This window comes from Gymnoscopelus microlampas (genome assembly GCF_963454915.1).
Source record: "Gymnoscopelus microlampas genome assembly, chromosome: 1".
Lineage (NCBI taxonomy): Eukaryota > Metazoa > Chordata > Actinopteri > Myctophiformes > Myctophidae > Gymnoscopelus > Gymnoscopelus microlampas.
Genome location: NC_139962.1, coordinates 49247801 through 49271261, shown reverse-complemented (window position 1 = coordinate 49271261; position 23461 = coordinate 49247801). Strand labels below are relative to the sequence as shown.

At 45.2% G+C, this 23461-nt stretch overlaps 1 protein-coding gene across 1 annotated transcript in view; it reads right to left on the bottom strand.

Annotated features, from left to right (window-relative positions):
• The window catches only part of itfg1 (integrin alpha FG-GAP repeat containing 1), a 170561-nt gene that overhangs the window by 102108 nt on the left and 44992 nt on the right, over positions 1–23461 (bottom strand). The window contains exons 7-9 of the mRNA XM_084067064.1: positions 21825–21877; positions 9459–9549; positions 1225–1322 (exon numbers count right to left, since the gene is read on the bottom strand). Coding sequence (XP_083923190.1) covers positions 1225–1322; positions 9459–9549; positions 21825–21877 — 242 coding nt within the window. The remainder of the gene's footprint in view (positions 1–1224; positions 1323–9458; positions 9550–21824; positions 21878–23461) is intronic.

The following is a 23461-nucleotide window of genomic DNA, read 5'->3' as shown; positions in this document are numbered from 1 at the left end:
TCACTTTTTTTCAGCTAAGATATTTGTGCCAATAACATAGATCAGGACATTCGAGCACAACAAAATGGTTGATCCGTTTCAGGGTTGCTGTGTTAATAAACTCTGCATGTGAGCGCTATGGACATGATATCCAAAGGTCATAGAACGCCTACTAAGACCACAGCGCTTTAGAGATACAGGAATCCTACGTGGATGCATAATGATATCCAACTGGAATCAGGTGCTCTTTGCAGGGTTAAATCATAAGTCGTACGAGTTGAAGTTCCTGTCCTTCGTAGAAACATTGTATCGAATACTACCTGTATACTACCTCAGGCTGTCAATCACCATCTCATCACAATAGATCAAAAGAAAAGGAGTGTACACCATATTGACCACATAGGCATTGACCGTGCTATTATTGTCATCATAGAATGATGGGTAGCCTGAGGCCACTATATAATGACACATGTTACCTGTCATATACAGTAGAATCTGATGAAGGCTTGTTGAGCCGAGACGGGCTAGTTACCAGAGTATTCTTTTTCATCTTCGCCAGCTATGCTACAATAAAGGCTTTTATATTTTTTGCCTTGGATTTTTTAAGTCCATCTGAAGTGCTCGATACAACATTTCTACAAAGGAAAGGAACTTGGACTCATAAGGTTAACTTATGTTTAATATCTATCTATCTATCTATCTATCTATACTATAATGTATGGAATCTCTGTCTTTAAGTCTGTCTGACTGTCACACAGAATTTAACCCTGGCGTCACTTGGACAGTGTCCGACCGTTCAGCATCAAACTTGGCCTGTGTGTCTCATGACCCCGAGCTCTGCTGAGCCAAATGGCAATTTGGACGGACCATCGGTTTCTGATAACTGAACAACCACATATTTCTGTATCTGTTGGCCCGCGGGTCTGAGAATGAGACCCTCCCGTGTTTTCGGGAGATTGTATGCATCAGCTTGCCTGATTGGCCAACCCAAACCGTCGGATTGGCAGAGCGTCACGTCACGTTTGTGCCACTTAGCCAATGTAATTCCCTTATTGGCCAACCCTACTTGTCGGCTTGACTGATTGGCCGAGCTTCGCATAACGTTTATGCCGCATAGCGACTTGCATCGTTCCCGATATGCATGACCCCAGTAAAAATATACATGTAGCAGGTAATGGGGAAGATTTGAGACAATAATAAACATCATCTTGTTGGTAGAACGTGGCACATAGTATGTGCACATACCTCTGTCTGTTGTCCCTGCTTGGCCAAGTAGATGGCACTGCGCTGGCACAGGTCATCAATACATACTGGCAGGAGATGATCCTGAAAGCCATCACCATCTGACAGAGAGAGAGGGAGAGAGAGAGAGAGAGAGAGAATGCAGACATACAGTGTTGATATGCAGAGTGGAGGTCCATTGGCATTCATAGAACATGACACCAATAAGAATGCAAAGCATTCCGTATGTACCGCACGCACGCACGCACGCACACACACACACACACACACACACACACACACACACACACACACACACACACACACACACACACACACACACACACACACACACACACACACACACACACACACACACACACACACACACACACACACACACACACACACACACACACACACACACACACAATGTGCGAAAGACAGTAGCCACCTTTACATACAGTAGAGATTCCACAATAGTGGCCTAACATATTATATAAATTGATGGTGGGGGGGGGGGGGGGGGGGGGGGGGGGGGATACAGACTTATTTATGAAAAACAAGGTGGGTATGATCTGGACTAGAGAGGTATATTCTGGGCTATCCTGTTTTATACCCCAGGGTGCAAACTGGATCAGCCTAGAATATACCCTGGGGTATAAACCAGAGTAGCCCACTTTAGCCCCGGGTGTATTTTGGGCTTTTACACCAGCTTTACCTTTCCACACAGAACCAGACAGACACCATAAGGCTGTAGAACGTGTGTGCTGTGAACTTGTGAGAAGGTTATCCTCATGCAAGTTAACTTGGTGAGGACGTTCTTCATAAGGACACGGGTCTGTCTCCTTGGGCCTGCCTAAACCTTGCCTACTTCTAAAAGACATTCTCCAAAATGTACAAAAATAACCATATTCCCAATAGACAAATTTGGTGTCTTCCCGAGACCCCAAAAAAATAGCAGCTCTCACATCGCGAGATTCGCGACACGTTGTGAGCTTGTAGATCTGCTATTTAACTTATTATTTTCCTGATTATTTATTATTTATCATTTTTTTGTAGGAAAGGTAAACAAAACAGTAAATATTTATTTGTGACCCATAAAAACGAGTCTGTGACCCCAAATGGGTCACAAACCCAACATTTGGGAAGCACTGCACTTAAAGCTTTATCATAACACTGGAACTATCAAGGAGTTCAAGTATGTATCTGTTTATAAATTTATTGGTTGCTTGCTTGCAATTGTGGACAGTAGCCAGGTCAGATAATACAATTTGATCCAGTTGGGCAATCACATGGTTGACTGCAGCTGCACCAAAGACATACTGTACAGGATAATAACAGCTCTGAAAATCAAGCTCGATTTGATGGGGACTTTAAATCAGGGCTTGGACTGATGTCACTATCCTCTGTCAAACAGGGAAGTCAAAGTGAAGATGAGTCATTTAGTCATTCCTAATGAATACCATGCTTTATTAACGACTCATGTTAAGTGCACCAGTTTAAACAGGTGTACAGTTTCAACACAATTCATCTAGCACATAATGTATCAAATGAAAAGAGGCCCATGAAGGCTTTTAATTCGATAAACAACCCTTTGTGTCTCTGATTTATAGCATCGTTTTGCAGAATGCATATTCAATTATGCAAATCAGTTATCTGAAATCCATAACTCGAGGCTCTGGGGAACAGATCATTTGCATTTGCACTGACAAACTTTTTAAAAAGCAACACATGGACATCATGCAGATTAATTAATAGATGGTTATTTTCATTCTTCTATTTAGATGTAGTCCATTGGGGTTCTCTAGGCCAGTGGTTCTCAACCTGGGGGTCGGGACCCCCTGGGGGGTCGCCAAATAATTTGGGGGGGGTCGCCAGATTTTTTGGTGAATGTGAAAAAAAAAGAAAAAAAAAAATATTTTTTTAACAAAATATTTTTTATGTTATTATTAATTCATGTTTTATCAGTTAATTTACTAAATTCAAGATAAAAATATTTCATTATTAACATTAGGAAAACATTTTTAATGTGATATAATAAATAATTATCAAATAACCTATTATAATTAAATAACCTAACCCTAATCCTAACCCTAAAACCGAAATAAAGTAACCAAAAAACGGGAAAAAAACAAACCCAATCCGCCCAGAACCGCGGGCCCGTTCGCGGTCCGTTCGGGGGCCCGTTCGGGGTCCCGTTCGCTTCCGAAATAATATCATTATTGTGGGGGTCGCGGCCTGAAAAGGTTGAGAACCCCTGCTCTAGGCATTAGCTAAGGGGAGGATTCACTGCAGTAGGCTAGGTGGGGGTAGGCTTGGTCTGGTGGGGGTATGGTTAGCTGCAGTAGGTCTAGTGGGGATATGGGGAGCTGCAGTAGGTCTAGAGGGGATATGGGGAGCTGCAGTAGGTCTGGTGTGGTAGGGTTAGCTGCAGTAGGTGTAGTGGGGTAGGGGCAGCTGCAGTAGGTGTAGTGGGGTAGGGGCAGCTGCAGTAGGTGTAGTGGGGTAGGGGCAGCTGCAGTAGGTCTGGTGTGGTAGGGTTAGCTGCAGTAGGTGTAGTGGGGTAGGGGTAGCTGCAGTAGGTGTAGTGGGGTAGGGGTAGCTGCAGTAGGTGTAGTGGGGTAAGGGTAGCTGCAGTAGGTGTAGTGGGGTAGGGGCAGCTGCAGTAGGTGTAGTGGGGTAGGGGCAGCTGCAGTAGGTCTGGTGTGGTAGGGGTAGCTGCAGTAGGTGTAGTGGGGTAGGGGTAGCTGCAGTAGGTGTAGTGGGGTAGGGGTAGCTGCAGTAGGTGTAGTGGGGTAAGGGTAGCTGCAGTAGGTGTAGTGGGGTAGGGGCAGCTGCAGTAGGTGTAGTGGGGTAGGGGTAGCTGCAGTAGGTCTAGTGGGGTAGGGGCAGCTGCAGTAGGTGTAGTGGGGTAGGGGTAGCTGCAGTAGGTCTAGTGGGGTAGGGGTAGCTGCAGTAGGTGTAGTGGGGTAGGGGTAGCTGCAGTAGGTGTAGTGGGGTAGGGGTAGCTGCAGTAGGTGTAGTGGGGTAGGGGCAGCTGCAGTAGGTGTAGTGGGGTAGGGGTAGCTGCAGTAGGTGTAGTGGGGTAGGGGTAGCTGCAGTAGGTGTAGTGGGGTAGGGGTAGCTGCAGTAGGTGTAGTGGGGTAGGGGTAGCTGCAGTAGGTGTAGTGGGGTAGGGGTAGCTGCAGTAGGTGTAGTGGGGTAGGGGTAGCTGCAGTAGGTGTAGCTGCAGTAGGTGTAGTGGGGTAGGGGTAGCTGCAGTAGGTGTAGTGGGGTAGGGGTAGCTGCAGTAGGTCTAGTGGGGTAGGGGTAGCTGCAGTAGGTCTAGTGGGGTAGGGGTAGCTGCAGTAGGTGTAGTGGGGTAGGGGTAGCTGCAGTAGGTCTAGTGGGGTAGGGGTAGCTGCAGTAGGTGTAGTGGGGTAGGGGCAGCTGCAGTAGGTGTAGTGGGGTAGGGGCAGCTGCAGTAGGTATAGTGGGGTAGGGGTAGCTGCAGTAGGTATAGTGGGGTAGGGGTAGCTGCAGTAGGTATAGTGGGGTAGGGGCAGCTGCAGTAGGTGTAGTGGGGTAGGGGTAGCTGCAGTAGGTATAGTGGGGTAGGGGCAGCTGCAGTAGGTCTAGTGGGGTAGGGGCAGCTGCAGTAGGTGTAGTGGGGTAGGGGTAGCTGCAGTAGGTGTAGTGGGGTAGGGGTAGCTGCAGTAGGTGTAGTGGGGTAGGGGTAGCTGCAGTAGGTCTAGTGGGGTAAGGGTAGCTGCAGTAGGTCTAGTGGGGTAAGGGTAGCTGCAGTAGGTCTAGTGGGGTAAGGGCAGCTGCAGTAGGTGTAGTGGGGTAGGGGTAGCTGCAGTAGGTGTAGTGGGGTAGGGGCAGCTGCAGTAGGTGTAGTGGGGTAGGGGCAGCTGCAGTAGGTGTAGTGGGGTAGGGGTAGCTGCAGTAGGTGTAGTTGGGTAGGGGTAGCTGCAGTAGGTGTAGTGGGGTAGGGGTAGCTGCAGTAGGTGTAGTGGGGTAGGGGTAGCTGCAGTAGGTGTAGTTGGGTAGGGGTAGCTGCAGTAGGTGTAGTGGGGTAGGGGTAGCTGCAGTAGGTGTAGTGGGGTAGGGGTAGCTGCAGTAGGTGTAGTGGGGTAGGGGTAGCTGCAGTAGGTGTAGTGGGGTAGGGGTAGCTGCAGTAGGTGTAGTTGGGTAGGGGTAGCTGCAGTAGGTGTAGTGGGGTAGGGGTAGCTGCAGTAGGTGTAGTGGGGTAGGGGTAGCTGCAGTAGGTCTGGTGGGGTAGGAGTATATGCAGTAGGTCTAGAGGGGATATGGGGAGCTGCAGTAGGTCTGGTGTGGTAGGGGTAGCTGCAGTAGGTGTAGTGGGGTAGGGGTAGCTGCAGTAGGTCTAGTGGGGTAGGGGTAGCTGCAGTAGGTGTAGTGGGGTAGGGGTAGCTGCAGTAGGTATAGTGGGGTAGGGGTAGCTGCAGTAGGTGTAGTGGGGTAGGGGTAGCTGCAGTAGGTGTAGTGGGGTAGGGGTAGCTGCAGTAGGTCTAGTGGGGTAGGGTTAGCTGCAGTAGGTGTAGTGGGGTAGAGGCAGCTGCAGTAGGTGTAGTGGGGTAGAGGCAGCTGCAGTAGGTGTAGTGGGGTAGGGGTAGCTGCAGTAGGTGTAGTGGGGTAGGGGTAGCTGCAGTAGGTCTAGTGGGGTAGGGGTAGCTGCAGTAGGTGTAGTGGGGTAGGGGTAGCTGCAGTAGGTGTAGTGGGGTAGGGGTAGCTGCAGTAGGTGTAGTGGGGTAGGGGTAGCTGCAGTAGGTCTAGTGGGGTAGGGTTAGCTGCAGTAGGTGTAGTGGGGTAGAGGCAGCTGCAGTAGGTGTAGTGGGGTAGAGGCAGCTGCAGTAGGTGTAGTGGGGTAGGGGTAGCTGCAGTAGGTGTAGTGGGGTAGGGGTAGCTGCAGTAGGTCTAGTGGGGTAGGGGTAGCTGCAGTAGGTGTAGTGGGGTAGGGGTAGCTGCAGTAGGTGTAGTGGGGTAGGGGTAGCTGCAGTAGGTGTAGTGGGGTAGGGGTAGCTGCAGTAGGTGTAGTGGGGTAGGGGTAGCTGCAGTAGGTGTAGTGGGGTAGGGGTAGCTGCAGTAGGTATAGTGGGGTAGGGGCAGCTGCAGTAGGTGTAGTGGGGTAAGGGTAGCTGCAGTAGGTCTAGTGGGGTAGGGGTAGCTGCAGTAGGTGTAGTGGGGTAGGGGTAGCTGCAGTAGGTGTAGTGGGGTAGGGGTAGCTGCAGTAGGTGTAGTGGGGTAGGGGTAGCTGCAGTAGGTGTAGTGGGGTAGGGGTAGCTGCAGTAGGTGTAGTGGGGTAGGGGTAGCTGCAGTAGGTCTAGTGGGGTAGGGGTAGCTGCAGTAGGTGTAGTGGGGTAGGGGTAGCTGCAGTAGGTGTAGTGGGGTAGGGGTAGCTGCAGTAGGTGTAGTGGGGTAGGGGTAGCTGCAGTAGGTGTAGCTGCAGTAGGTGTAGTGGGGTAGGTGTAGCTGCAGTAGGTGTAGTGGGGTAGGGGTAGCTGCAGTAGGTGTAGTGGGGTAAGGGTAGCTGCAGTAGGTGTAGTGGGGTAGGGGCAGCTGCAGTAGGTGTAGTGGGGTAGGGGTAGCTGCAGTAGGTGTAGTGGGGTAAGGGTAGCTGCAGTAGGTGTAGTGGGGTAGGTGTAGCTGCAGTAGGTGTAGTGGGGTAGGGGTAGCTGCAGTAGGTGTAGTGGGGTAAGGGTAGCTGCAGTAGGTGTAGTGGGGTAGGGGCAGCTGCAGTAGGTGTAGTGGGGTAGGGGTAGCTGCAGTAGGTGTAGTGGGGTAAGGGTAGCTGCAGTAGGTGTAGTGGGGTAGGGGTAGCTGCAGTAGGTGTAGTGGGGTAGGGGTAGCTGCAGTAGGTGTAGTGGGGTAGGGGCAGCTGCAGTAGGTGTAGTGGGGTAGGGGTAGCTGCAGTAGGTGTAGTGGGGTAAGGGTAGCTGCAGTAGGTGTAGTGGGGTAGGGGTAGCTGCAGTAGGTGTAGTGGGGTAGGGGCAGCTGCAGTAGGTGTAGTGAGGTAGGGGTAGCTGCAGTAGGTGTAGTGGGGTAGGGGTACAGTAGGCTTAGCTGCAGAAAGCTATTGCTGACAGATAGACTAAGGAGTTGTGTTGTACCCTGGCTAATAATGAATAATGCATTAGACCCGCTGTCACTTTGAAAAATGCAATTACCTTAGAGATAAGGCAGATGGCCTGTTTTGTCTGGCATATGCTCTGCATTTATTAAGAGTATAGTGCTAGAAACAGTACTGCTAACACACATGCACACATACACACACTGTATACAACCTGGACACGCACACACAATCAAGCATGCAAACTGCAGCAATAATAACAATTAGCCCGACAGGGTGTATCGGTTCCTTAGTGGAAATGCACTTACACACTGACGCGTGCACACACACAAACATGCACACGCGCACACACACACACACACACACACACACACACACACACACACACACACACACACACAGTCTAAAAGCCCTGACAGCAGGCTCTAGAGCCAGCATGGCTTCGCACTCCTTTAGTCAGTGGTTCTCAAAGTGGGGTCCGGGGACCCCCAGGGGTCCTTGAGAAGGTTCCAGGGGGTCCCCAGCTAAATTCCCCTTCGAGGATCCCTGGGGGTCCTCAGACCCCACTTTGAGAACCACTGGCCTAGAGCAAAGGCCCAAAAATAATGTAGGGTTCATCTTTCGGGGGACATGGATCCTAAACCTAACTGACAGTACCATCCTGAGAACCCCACCATTAGTCAGTCTCTCTCTCTCTCTTTCTCTCTCTGTCTCTCGCTCTCTGTGTCTGCAGCAGATGGAGTAAAGACAGACAGAGACAGAAATGTCACTTTCCTGTTCTACCCCAGATTTGAACCCGTCTCCTACTCACCAGTTTTACCACTGAGCTACTGTAATAGAGCCTGCCTGCCTGCTCAGGGGATACATTTAATTTTGACCATAAAGAAACGTAACTTTTTTTGTCAAGGTAAACTGTTAGGTTTATCATTCTTGGAGATGACAAATGAAATGACATGCACCATGCATGTACACGCGCACACGCGCGCGCTCACTTGCGGACAAAGATAGGTCATCTCCCCTCTCACTCATACATTATTGCCAATTTGGGGAGAGGAAGTTTGTTCACTAAATATTTAATGGACCCCACTAGCTACCAAGAGATTAGCTGATTAATCTCTGCCTATTTCTCTATGTGTGGCTGCTTGTGTGTGTGTGTGTGTGTGTGTGTGTGTATATAATTTTGGGCCTGCGCGTGTGTGTGTGTGTGTGTGTGTGTGTGTGTGTGTGTGTGTGTGTGTGTGTGTGTGTGTACTACACTATGCCGCACAAAAAGTATGTGGCAAGCATTCAAATTACATTGCAAATCACTTTTTTGCTTGACAGTGACCAGATCTATTGGCAGAAATCTATCTACAAGTATAATTATTATTATCCAAGTACTATTTATCAGCTCAGTGGTGTTGTGGTTAGGGTGTCCGCCCTGAGATTGGGAGGTCAGGGTTCAATCCCCCGGCTGGGGTCATCCCAAAGACTATACAAATGGGACCAAAGTCTCCCTGCTGGGCACTCAGCATCAAGGGTTGGGTTGCGGGTTAGTAAGTGCTTCAAGTCCAAGGGGATGCACTTGTACATCAAGTAGCCTACGGGCCACATGACTCTGCAAGGCTTACTTATTACTATTTATCTAAGTACTATTAACAACTACAATAACATCCAAGTACTGTCTAGTATTATTAACATCTTAAGGGTCCTACATGTTTCAAAATAGTCCAACCGACATGCAAACTTTTTCTCTCAACGGTCTCTGAGGAGACGTCAGCTGAGAGTCAGAATCACTCCATTTATTAATTTCAGTATGTACTTACATGCAGTACATAAAGAATATGAAATATCGTGGCTGAGGGGGGGACGGTATTTCATATTCTTTATGTATGGAAGTACATACGGAAATTGATAAATAAAGTGATTCTGATTTTCACATGACGTCTGTTCAGAACTATCGCTGCTTTCACTGCTGGCAGAGATCTGACATCCTGATGACATGTTTGGGGAATAATGTGTTGTGTGAGTATAACACACACACACACACACACACACACACACACACACACACACACACACACACACACACACACACACACACACACACACACACACACACACACACACACACACACACACACACACACACACACACACACACACACACACACACACACAAAATGAGTGTAATCAGTCTTACTGAAATCGACAAACGACGACTGTCCCACTTTCTTGCTGTTCTCTGGTCGGGCGGACGGCAGCACCTCTGTCTTCCTGCTGAAGTTCCCTTTCTGACAGAGAGAGACACATATGTTCCAATGTTCAATGACAAAAAAAACATTAAATCGTTGATCACATTTATTTGTATGACAATTGATCAAGTAAAATGCCATGATCTTGATAGTCCCGTACTGTATGTACAAAACATTGTCTGTGTGAGGGCCTGTGTGTTTTTAGACCTGAGGCCCATTTTAAAAACGCATACTTTTATTGCATTATTCTCATGTTCTATCAGTGTGATGCTCAAGGCACACATATTTGTACTTTTGGTTGTGTGTTGTGTGTCATACTTGCCCTGATGAAGACCAGTTTGGTCGAAACATGTTAGTTTTTGTATATTTTGTAATATATGATTAAAGTACATTTTACGCCCTCTTCTCCGCTCATTTTTGAGTGCTCGGGTCGTTTTCTCTCTTTGAAGTCATGGTCCCCGTTTATCCTAGAAGCATCAATCTACTTTTTGAACTCTATTTTTATCTCCTTTGAGCACCTGGTTGATCTCTCTTTCTCTGTCAATACTTTTACTCCACTACATCTCAGAGGCAACTATTGTACTTTTTACATTAGTTATTTTGGAGATTTTCATTATTATTACAACACATACATCAGCCACTTCAGCCCTAAAATTTGGAATACCAGACGTTTACTTAACGGAGTATTTCTACAGTGTGGTTTGGATACTTTTACTGAAGTAAGAAAATGTAGTACTTTTTCCACCAAGTCAGACTTCAAAGAGAGTAGGAACAGAACAGAACCCTAGACATAATAATGACACAAGGGAAGATGAATAGAAAGGATGTGGCAGGGATATATCGTTGCTGTCGGGCAGAAACCTCTCATCTCCACATTTCTACTTTTCATGTTTTTCGTCACTTAACGGCCTACTTCGTCGTACAAGAGTGTCAAACAAAAAGTAGTGAACATAGCAGATCTATAAGCTCACAATGTGTCCCATTGTGAGCTTGTAGATCTGTTATTTTCCCACAAAATGTCTCGTTCCATTTCCTGAAAAAAAAGTAACGGTATTGGACATAAAAGGTTTTCCAACCTGACAGTGACTATACAGGTGGTGTGATGACACAAGGAAAGGTGGGATCAGATAACTAGCGTAGAGAGTGTTAAGGTATATGTATGCTAATATATGCAGACATTCATCCGTCTTCTCACTTTATTGTTTGGCAAACAGAAACATTAATGAGACAAAGAAACACACCCAACAATGGATGATGGAATAGGAACAAGAGACAGTGACAGGAAGGGAGGGAGGAGAGGGAAGGGACCAAGAAAAGAAATACATGTGAAGAAGTAGTGGGTTTGTGTGTGTGTGTGTGTGTGTGTGTGTGTGTGTGTGTGTGTGTGTGTGTGTGTGTGTGTGTGTGTGTGTGTGTGTGTGTGTGTGTGTGTGTGTGTGTGTGTGTGTGTGTAACAGCTGTGACTATGAACAGTGGGAGATCAAATCCTGCTGAGACCAACATTACTGATTTATTGGAAATTCAGAGAGTGAGAGAGAAAGAGACAGACAGACAGAGAGACAGACAGACAGAGACAACAGAGAGAGAGAGAGAGAGAGAGAGAGAGAGAGAGAGAGAGAGAGAGAGAGAGAGAGAGAGAGAGAGAGAGAGAGAGAGAGAGAGAGACTGCACACACGCTGAGGTGGAAACCGAGCTGTGCTTTCCAACTAGAGCTGCCAACTGTACCAAGACATCACAGACACATTATTTCCCGACAGATGACAAACAAAAGAAAACATGACTGATAACAAACAAACCAAAGAAAATAAACTTTCATATCAGTTCTAAAATGTCTTCTAGATCCTAACAGTTTTATGAAAAAGAATGATGTTGCTATAATATCAGTGGTGCTCACACTTTGTCACGTCAAGGACCCCCAAAATGATATGTATTTGGCTGCGGACCGGACCCCCATCTCTACATATTATGTTCCAGGGACCCCCCCCAGAGGCAAAGATTTGAGTCAATGGACCAATGGAACCAACGTAGTATACTTTAAAGGATGATTTCACCCATTTTCAATCAATCTTCATATAGTTGGTGCTCACTACTGCTCTTTATAATATGGTACCATTTTTGTCTACTCGGTCTCAGCGGAGGGCTGTGGACAGTTCCGAAGATCATCGATGGGGAATCGAAGCTAATAGAAACTGCAGCTTTCTATTCCTGGAAAGTTAGCATGCTATAAAGGAAGCCATTGTTATTGCATTACTAAAAAAAAAAGAGTACATACAGAGACACAAACAAAAATTTTACAATTGTATCATGAAAATTAGAGAGGACCAATTATATTAAGATAGGTTGAAAATGGGTGAAGTCGTCCTTTAATGTTATATTATCATTGACATCTTAGTGTTTTGACAATTATTTGGGGGACCACTTGCGATACCCTCACAGCCCACTATATACACCAGGTTGAAAAGAACTGATGTAATCCATGTTGTTGTGAATGTGAAGCAGCCTTTTTTAATAGAAGTGTGAGAAGAGGAGAGAGGGGAGTAGAGTAGGGAGGGAAGTGCTTTGGTGAGACTACAAGTGGGCGGTGAAAAATGTCAAATGCAGTGTTTGTAATGAGCCGTCATGCTGCGTTCACACGGGAGACACAAAGATACAGTCTACCATTCATTTTCAATGGAAGCCAACGACATGAAGATACAAAGCAACATCCGACGTTTGTAGCTGCTACAAAATATACAAAGATACAAAACTACAACTGTAGCTCCGAGCAAGCAGCGACGCTGATGACGTCAACGACTGTGTTGAGCAACACAGATACAAAGCGACAGAGCGGCAAATATTCTGTGTATTTCCGCATCTTTGTATCTGCCAGTGTGAACGCTGCATTAGGATCCGAAGTGTCCACAGAAATACACATTTTTACCCTTAAAAGGGATATTTCAGTTTCAAACATCATTTTAACGCCTACTCTGGCTTTCATGAGCACCCCCTACAGTGTTTAAGAAGCTTGATTAATTATTTAGATATTTGATAATCATTTTATCAGACACGCCCCTCTCCTTCCTATATGAACCCTTTGTAACTTCAAACTCCATTTTAACCAGACTCATCAAAAACACCAGTCCTTAACAGAGACATTGCCCTTCTAATGCGTGAGGGTGCTGTGTTTTGTCAATTCCTTTTTTCTTTATTTTGTATAATTTCTTTGGATAAAAAAGAAAATATTCAATTAAAATATACAATACAATTAATGAAAAAAGTACTTGAAAAAACACGGCCTACTCGCGTATTAGAAGGAGAATATTAGTCACCAGAAACAAGGACAGGTGTTTTCGATGAAACTATCATGGTTAAAATGGAGTTTGACTTGACATTTTCATATCATCCTAAACGTACATTCATACAGTTCATACATACATACATACATACATACACATACATACATACATACATACATACATACATACATACATACATACATACATACATACATACATACATACATACATACATACATACATACATACATACATACATACATACATACAAAACTGTGGAAGGGTGGAATTAAAATAATCTAGCATGAAAAATTTCAATCCATAAAAGGCCAGAATAACAGAGGACAAAATCCTGTGACAATACCCAGGGATTGTGCTGTCAGATTACAGTATGGCTGCAGATATCAGAGCTGAGTGCAACCTGCTGCAGTTTGACACAGTATGTCAATGCATGGCATGATACCTTATCTGCTGCTAAGAGCAAAGTAAGGTCATTGTTAGGAAGATTCACAAGAATCAGCTTTATTGTCACATGACAGGTTTACAGGTGTAAATAAGTGGCCAAAATGTATGGCTGCAAATGTAATCAAATTGTAACCGTGATTGCGTGATTGCCACAAACTAAATGAACACGATCGTCCGATTATTGACATTTATTGATGTGTTAAAACGGGAATGGCAGGTTGGAAAAGTGGGTAACGATGTCTGTGGGTTTTTAATAAATACTGAACTAATGAAAAGCTTGTGAATAAATATTAACTACATTGGATCTATTGAAACACAGCTTCAATAGATAGTTTTGGCCAGACTACAAGGTTCTCGCCCGACAGCGACAATGAGAAAAGCAGGCATCAGTATAAAGGAAGGCAGGCAGCCGGCTCTGGAAGGAGAGGAGGGAGATAATGAAGTCGATGAATTCCAAAAGAAGTTCCGCTTTTCAACAGAAAAGCCCCAGAAACTCCAACAAGAGCCAGTTGAGGTTAGGATGTGGCTCATCCAGACGTCTCAGAATACTAGATGGATACCGCAAACTCCTCTAAGGTGAGAGCTCGTCTGAGCTGGAGAGACTAGAACAACACTAAGCAGCCCACTTCAAAACCAACCTCCTCTATTCAACTGTGACTACCAACAGTCATTAAAGATCTCAATTCCCTGTCCACACTAACCTTCTAAAACGGATAGTCTCAATCCTTGAGATTTCTGACTGGCTAATTCTCATAATAAAATCCCCTATGATCTACACCTTGGATCAGCTTGCATCAGTCACAGGTGCATTATTTGTAGAATAACGAGGGAAGGGGGAACGCTTGTTTTCCTCCGCTCCGCATCGTGCCGACCTACGCATCTCAGGCATTGTAAAATCTACGGTAAACAGATGGCTCCAGTGGCGTATTACTTTCTAAAAACATGACTGTCCTCAATTTACAATTGGACTTCATGATTCTAACCCCAACCAGCTTGCCCCCAGAGAGCCAAACAACACACTCCCGGACCCTGAGTGAGCTGCACGGAGGGAGCTCTGTGGGAGTGGCATCCTCTGCCCCCGCCCCCCCCCCCCCCCCCCCTCCCCTCCCCCCCCCCCTCCTCCCTCCACCCTCACAACTATTTTCCGTAAAAACATCTTGGAAACAAGCGCCTCAGGTCTTTTTGTGTTATCCTTTAGCAGAGCTTTTTTTATTGTACTGTTATCAAACATGTTAATAGAGTATTCAATCATCAACCAACCAACCAACCAACCAACCACACAGACACCACAAAGAGCAGTCCACATATTAGCTTAGCTAATATTAACTCGGTCTCGGACCAAGGGATTCTGGACTTTTCCCCCACCGAGACCACTCGAGTGCGCTCTAATGCAAAGTTATCATTTTACTTTGTCACTCCCATTGTAAGGAACCCATTCACATTCCCATTTTAAGGGAGCTGTTTTTGGCACTTGTAGACCACTGTCTTATTAAGTACTAGAGCACATTTTGTGCAATGAAGTACATGCATGCTTTCACAGCGAATAAAAGCATCAAGCTGTATGGATGGGGTATCACCAAATTGTTTGATCATGTGAAATACCTGAGGTAACGTCAGATATTGGGAACCAGTCAACCCTTATTTGAGTAGTATTTTTCATCGGCTAAATACAGTCAAATCCTGAGTGCTAATTTAATTCTGAGAAACGGAATAAAAAAGAGTCCATATTAGTCCTATATATTATGCACGTTGTATATTAGGCCTATAATTGTCTAATACATATGTTTGTCTAATAAAGATGCACTGATTTACAATTCCTGTGTTGTGCATGGCCTACTATTAGTAGCAGTAGGCTAGTATGCCTAATTTTGAGCTTTTCCATAGTCAGTAAAACATAATTAAGTTTCAGGTCAAAAGTTTCAGGTCAAAAGATTGCTTTCTGTTACAGTAGTATGTGCAGTGTGTATGGGTGTTGCCTTTGACATAAATTGTTAAATAATTCATTGTTTTCTTTATATATGTCACAGGGAGATTGGCATTCCAGGGAGATTGGAAGTGGAGCACTTTTTCAAACAACCGCGGACTACTTTTTTTCGCCGATAAAGTATAGTTTTGGACCATGACCATGAGGCGCGCCGACTCAGCAGACCTTGAGGCCGAGGAGTTGCGCCCGAGCGCCTCCAGGCGCGAGTGCCCGCGACGACCGGCCGATGGTCTGCTAGTCGACTTCAGCGCCGTCCGAGTTATGTACCGATAGGCACAGAATCGTAAATGATGTTGTGGGTGACTGCGTTTGCCCCAACTGCCACTCGCTGCACTAACATAGCCCGCCCCCGCCCCCTTGTGCTTCGCGCGTGTGTGTGTGTGTGCATGCGTGCGTGTGTGGTGTGGGACTCATGTCTGTCTGAATTTTATTGCCCTCTAGCGTTGGTTCTACAGAATTGCCTGGGGGGCGGACGGGCGGTGAAAATAAGCGCTTCTTTTCCATTCTCCCTGGAATGCCAATCTCCATGTAACATATACATTGCCAGAGAAATGTTGACGCTTGATGTTGGATCAACACATTTATGGTCATGATGATGTCTATTAGGAAATTGTCTAATGGCAATTATTTGAGATAATGCGTTTCCAAGTTTACACATTTTCAAATATAAAAAAGCAGAAATGGCAGATCTACAAGCTTACAAGTAAGCTTGTAGATCAGCTATTTCTGCTTTTAAATGTAACAATTTATTTGTATATTTCAGTTATCTGTCATATCCGCCCTGTGCAATATTTGTTTACAAAGCCTAAAAGGCTTCATGTTCCAATGTCCAATGCCAACCACACAATTAAATCGTTAATCACAATTATTTGAGTGACGATTAATTGTCAACTTCAATTTGTAATCGTGACAACCCTAGGGTGACCTGATAGCGAGTGGTTAACGGGCGCGTACCACATGGGCTCAAATGCTTGACAAGCGGACAGGGATTTGATTCCTAGCCAGCCGGACCATTTGCTGCCTTTCATTTCCCTACTCTCTCTCTCCATTATGTTCCCTGTCTCACTCCACAATATCTATCAAAAGAGGGCTTGAAAAAAAAATATAACAATAATGATAACAATAATAAGCTGGTTTCTGTCTCGACTCAGTCTCGCCCCTTCCCACATTGGGTCTTGACTCGGTCTCGCCACTCCTCGGACGTGGTCTTGACTTGGACTAGCTTTACGTGGACTCGACTATAACCCTAATATGAGTTTCTGAAAATCATGGTCCCAGTAATTTTATTTTATGATACAGTAAGTACGCTTCTAGGGCTTCTACTGGTTCTACTAAGTGAAGACCTGCCCTTGCTGCCCTTCCACCCAGTAACATTAATTTCTGGTTGCTTTTCAGGACCGGATATTCCAAGATGCTGGATTTGAATTGGCTGAAATAGTGGCTTCAAAACGGGTCTGTAGAAACCAATGGGTGATGCCACGGCTCCCTTAATCCATTGTTATTCTTTTATTTTTTTACAGACTATGGTCATATTACAGGATATCAGCACCGAGAGAACCTCACATATCACAGGAACAAGATCCTCAGAGAGAGAGAGAGAGAGAGAGAGAGAGAGAGAGAGAGAGAGAGAGAGAGAGAGAGAGAGAGAGAGAGAGAGAGAGACAGAGGATTATTCTCAGGGCTTTGAGCAGATTGTGAGCGTTAGCAACACTTTGAAGCCGATTGATCTTCTCAAAGGCTAGGAGATTTAACCCATGTCAATACCTACACACGTACACGCACACACACACACACACACACACACACACACACACACACACACACCACACACACACATGTTTTTTTGGTAGGATGTTAACTATGTGTGTATTTGTGTGTCGAGGATTACATCTTGGTCAGTGTGATTGACTGATTGGAAGATGCCAAGATTACAGCAAATCTGTGTGTGTGTGTGTGTGTGTGTGTGTGTGTGTGTGTGTGTGTGTGTGTGTGTGTGTGTGTGTGTGTGTGTGTGTGTGTGTGTGTGTGTGTGTGTGTGTGTGTTTGACAGCCAGTGAGCTGGTGATTGATGTGTGAAGATGAAAGGATTACAGGTCTTCTGAAAATTCTTCCCTTCTGTTCCTGTCTCTCTCTCTCTCTCGCACACACACACGCACGCGCGCGCACGACTGCAGAAGGGTGAACCTAATATGTCCTCAGTTTATCAGTGTGTACAGAGTCAAGCATTCTGTGTTCATGCCACACATGCACTCGGCTCACCCACTTATGGAGAATAATGGTGTAGGATGACTCATAATGACCATACAGTTATTCATTTGACATCCATATCCGTATATGTGATGGCTCTATAATATACAGTAGACTATGTAATTAAGGACAAATATAAGATGAGGCTCTGCTGTAGTTTTAATTTAGATACCATTAGTACCAAGAGGACATACAGTAAGATATCGTTCTATAGTAGATATAATATAGCATCATTAATACAGGATATACATATATGATGGGGTTCTGTTTTAGTAAGAATGTAGAATATACTATTAATTGTTGTAAGCAGTCGGGTTTAAGTGTATTGCTCAAGGACACTTAAACACAAAGCCATTAGGAGCTGGGGATCGGACCGGGGACCTTCCAATTCCGCTTTACATCCTAGGAACATCCCAGGTTCCTATGTGAACCTGGCAATGTGTTGATACTCTTTCTGAACCTCATGTACATACTGTACCTGCTGGTCTATGCTATGTGTATACTGTATGTAGATATTTGAGTTTTTCTTTAACACATTTCAAACACTGCCATGGGCGTAATATTACGTCATCTCAAATCCAACGCTTGACTGCCAATGATGTAATATTACATCATCTGGGGTTTTTCAGTGATTATGCTAGAGGGCACTCTTCACCAACCTATGAATGACCCAGGAATGATGTCATCTAAAACATTTTCACCTTGTTATCCATAATTATCAGCTTTATAAAAATACATTTAAATGTATTCTTTTCCCAGATTGTGTTTTTGGTGAAAACAAGCTATATTCAACTGCCGATAACTACAGAACGGACGATCTCGGTTGCAATGGGGGTTTTTTTTTCGGTGGAAAGATCTCTCTTCTTTCTGTGGATCGTCAAAAAGACTAAAAATAAGGTAAAACCACTGACAGTGGCGGAATAGTTAATTAATACCTGGCAATGAATGTGTTAACTGTCTGATTCTATTTAAACATTATTTTCTCCCTTGCCCCCCCCCCCCTTTTATCTTTTCCTTTTCCTCTTTCTGAAAGTACCAAAAACGACGGAGCTTTGCACAAAACATGCATTTCAGCCACGCTTTACACCTGTAGACTGTGATGTGACAATAACGTTGATTCGCATTCACAAACTGCCCGCTGAAAGAGCATATCAGCAGTTAAAAACATGATGTTAATCTGGGATGGGCTAAATGGCCAATAGAAACAGCCTTGGTAAAGCAGCACATTCTGTTGTGTAATGGCAGAACAAAAACGGAGGGATGAGGACGGATGGAAGGAGGATTAGAAGAGAAGGAAAAGAAAAAAGAGAAAAAAGTAATTAAAACCGTGCAGTGTGACCGATAGATGACTGAACCAACACAATGACCACAGTGTGTGTGTGTGTGTGTCTGTGTGTGTGTGTGTGTGTGTGTGTGTGTGTGTGTGTGTGTGTCTGTATGTGTGCACACACACACACACACACACACACACACACACACAAACACAGACGCGCGCGCGCACATGCACGCACGTATGTGTGGGGGCCAAAAATCCCCACAAGGATAGTACAACCAGATAAACTTGACCTTACGGGGACATTGTATAGGTCCCCCCCTTCAGGGAAAGGGTCTGTAGAGCTAAGCTTACAATTAGTAAAAATACTCAGATTGTGGTCAGGGTTGGGATTAGACATGTAGGGCTTAGTATTAGGGGTTAGAGTCAAACATGGTCACCGAAACAAAAGAAGGTAAAATGCCACTTCTGTTGCAACATTGCTTTTGACACCCCCATGATATAAACATGTGTTACTCTCAGACAGATGCAGAGTGTGTGTGTGTCAGACAGATGCAGAGTGTGTGTGTGTGTGTGTGTGTGTGTGTGTGTGTGTGTGTGTGTGTGTGTGTGTGTGTGTGTGTGTGTGTGTGTGTGTGTGTGTGTGTGTGTGTGTGTGTGTGTGTGTGTGCAAAAAAGCAGTAAACTGAGCAGAGAAAGGAGGATAAAAAGAGATGAATGGACAGAGTGGACAGATGTTAGCCCATAATAAAAGCAGTATATCGAGAAATAGAGAGAGGATGGTCTTCATCATCCCCTCTGTCTAAAACCAATGAGGCTTCATCAAATGTTTCACAATCTGTAGCATTTATCTTCTTTAACCTTTTTCAACGTGACTTGTTGCGTTCCTCATTCAATGACACTAGAGCCTCTCTTTCATCAATTCCAATAAGTTTGTCTTAATCGAGACGGATAAGGAAAAGTACCAGTTCAATTCAACGTCGACAAATGCAACTAGAAAGGTGCACCAGGAGGCATCATGGCATTATGCTGAGAGTGATGTATGACAGTGGTCTTCCAACAGCCCCTAGGGGCTACTACAGGGGGCGGGGGGGGGGGTGGGGGGGGCGCCAAATCTTTGAGTGAAAAGTCCCATTTGAAAAAAACCTTCAAGACCTGAGGTCCTTGGGCTGCTGTCAGCGAGCACAAGAAATATGATGTTGATTGGCCAAGTGGTTTTCGAGAATAGCTGCGGACAGACAGACAGACAGACAGACAGACAGACAGACAGACAGACAGACAGACAGACAGACAGACAGAGGGCTGAATGGTGTCCTAGCAGAGATAAATGTGTATATAATAGGGCTTGTTATGCAGTCAAAGCAGTTTTATGTCACATTGCATCCATCATGTGCTGTTAGGTAGGAAGTGGGTTAGAGGACATTAAACCTTAGAGGATGTATTGTCCACACGTACTCCTCTGCACCCCCGCCTGACCATTTTTCTCTCTCTCTCCCTCCCATTCTCTCTCTCTTTTTATTTCGCTGTAGTCGGGCAAAAACCTCTTATCTCCATATTCTAACTTTTTGTGTTTTTTTCCGCTAATTAAAGGTAGGGTAAGTGATTTGCATTGGTTAAAATAAGTGTTAAATAGCTCTATATTCTGATAGTACTCATTGCTATAGAGTGTTTGTTCAGTATTAGGAGTCTCCTTGTCTCTCCAGCTCTTTATAAAACAGAAAATGCTTTTTCGTTTCAGTTTCAGTTTCATTTCCAATTTTATCCAACCAGGACAGAGAACTCAATCAGGATACAGATTAAACAAGTGAAATTGGAAGTGATGACACTAAGAAATGAGCAGACAAAATTGGAACTGGAACACTATACAAATTAAGCTTAATTAAAAATGGGTACTTTCTCCTGATTGGCTGAGATTTTGACACCTACCGAAAAATGTATTTTCTGTTTATTAAAGAGCTGGAGAGACATGGAGACTCCTGTTACTGAACAAACACTCTATAGCAATGATTACTATCAGAATATAGTATTTTAACCTTTTAACAAAATACTTTTTGTTTTAACCCAAAAATATCACTTACCCTACCTTTAACACCCTACTTGATCATACTGCAGCGTCACACAAAAGCACCAAAAGTAGCAGATCCACAAGCTCGAAACACGGCACGAAGCGACGCGTTTTGAGCTTGTAGATCTGCTACTTTTTTGCTATTTTTTTATTTGAATCCTGAAAAGTAACAGCGTTGGACATATGAGGTTTCCACCCCACAGAGACCATTTATTTTGGTGTAAATTAAAACCCTACTTCATCATTCACGAGTGTAACACAAAAGTAGATTTAGCCAGCTCAGCTTGTAGGATTGTTTTCACTATTTAAAAAATGTATTTCAAATAATAATAACACAAACAAGAACGGTTTTGGACATGCGCGGTTTCCACCCGGCTGTGGCGGTTCTGATAAGACAGACCCAGTGTGGTTTGCTGCATTTCAATGAGGACCTCCCTCCCCTCACAGAATGTTAACCACTGGAGCTGTGGGCTGCTATAGGCCATGTGATGACACTACAGGTGTGTGTGTGTGTGTGTGTGTGTGTGTGTGTGTGTGTGTGTGTGTGTGTGTGTGTGTGTGTGTGTGTGTGTGTACTATAACACCAGAGGAGATGGGGAAGGCACACAAATTCACAACCATGCACGCACGCACACGCACGCACACACACACACACGCACACACAGAGCTTAGCTGGAGAGAGATAGTGTTATGCGGTATGAGAGGGAGAATAAAGAATGTTTAGTGAGAGAGATAGAGAGAGGGGGGTGCAGAGCTCAGGTGTGCGTGCGTGTGTGTGTGTGTGTGTGTGTGTGTGTGTGTGTGTGTGTGTGTGTGTGTGTGTGTGTGTGTGTGTGTGTGTGTGTGTGTGTGTGTGTGTGTGTGTGTGTGTGTGTGTGTGTGTGTGTGTGTGTGTGTGTGTGTGTGTGTGTGTGTGTGTGTGTGTGTGTGTGTGTGTGTGTGTGTGCGCGCGCGTGTGCGCGCGTGTGTGTGATAGGCATTGCATTGCTTAGCGGTTCATCTCACCTCGTTGACCCAGGTCTCAAAGTCGTTGGATCCTTTGGTTGTCAGGAACAGATCTGTGGAGAGGAGCAGAGACGTCGTTAAGGTGACTAAATGGCCTCGATACCACAGTATTCAGAGTACAATCGGTACCTCGGTACCACAGTGTTCATAGAGCACAGTGCCTTGGTATACCACAGTGTTCAGATAGCATGGTACCACAGTGTTCAGATAGCATGGTACCACAGTGTTCAGATAGCATGGTACCACAGTGTTCAGAGAGCATGGTACCACAGTGTTCAGATAGCATGGTACCACAGTGTTCAGATAGCATGGTACCACAGTGTTCAGATAGCATGGTACCACAGTGTTCAGGTAGCATGGTACCACAGTGTTCAGGTAGCATGGTACCACAGTGTTCAGAGAGCATGGTACCACAGTGTTCAGGTAGCATGGTACCACAGTGTTCAGAGAGCATGGTACCACAGTGTTCAGATAGCATGGTACCACAGTGTTCAGGTAGCATGGTACCACAGTGTTCAGAGAGCATGGTACCACAGTGTTCAGAGAGCATGGTACCACAGTGTTCAGAGAGCATGGTACCACAGTGTTCAGATAGCATGGTACCACAGTGTTCAGAGAGCATGGTACCACAGTGTTCAGGTAGCATGGTACCACAGTGTTCAGGTAGCATGGTACCACAGTGTTCAGGTAGCATGGTACCACAGTGTTCAGATAGCATGGTACCACAGTGTTCAGATAGCATGGTACCACAGTGTTCAGATAGCATGGTACCACAGTGTTCAGGTAGCATGGTACCACAGTGTTCAGAGAGCATGGTACCACAGTGTTCAGAGAGCATGGTACCACAGTGTTCAGAGAGCATGGTACCACAGTGTTCAGAGAGCATGGTACCACAGTGTTCAGATAGCATGGTACCACAGTGTTCAGATAGCATGGTACCACAGTGTTCAGGTAGCATGGTACCACAGTGTTCAGAGAGCATGGTACCACAGTGTTCAGAGAGCATGGTACCACAGTGTTCAGAGAGCATGGTACCACAGTGTTCAGATAGCATGGTACCACAGTGTTCAGGTAGCATGGTACCACAGTGTTCAGATAGCATGGTACAACAGTGTTCAGGTAGCATGGTACCACAGTGTTCAGATAGCATGGTACCACAGTGTTCAGATAGCATGGTACCACAGTGTTCAGAGAGCATGGTACCACAGTGTTCAGGTAGCATGGTACCACAGTGTTCAGAGAGCATGGTACCACAGTGTTCAGGTAGCATGGTACCACAGTGTTCAGAGAGCATGGTACCACAGTGTTCAGATAGCATGGTACCACAGTGTTCAGAGAGCATGGTACCACAGTGTTCAGGTAGCATGGTACCACAGTGTTCAGGTAGCATGGTACCACAGTGTTCAGATAGCATGGTACCACAGTGTTCAGAGAGCATGGTACCACAGTGTTCAGATAGCATGGTACCACAGTGTTCAGATAGCATGGTACCACAGTGTTCAGAGAGCATGGTACCACAGTGTTCAGATAGCATGGTACCACAGTGTTCAGATAGCATGGTACCACAGTGTTCAGATAGCATGGTACCACAGTGTTCAGATAGCATGGTACCACAGTGTTCAGATAGCATGGTACCA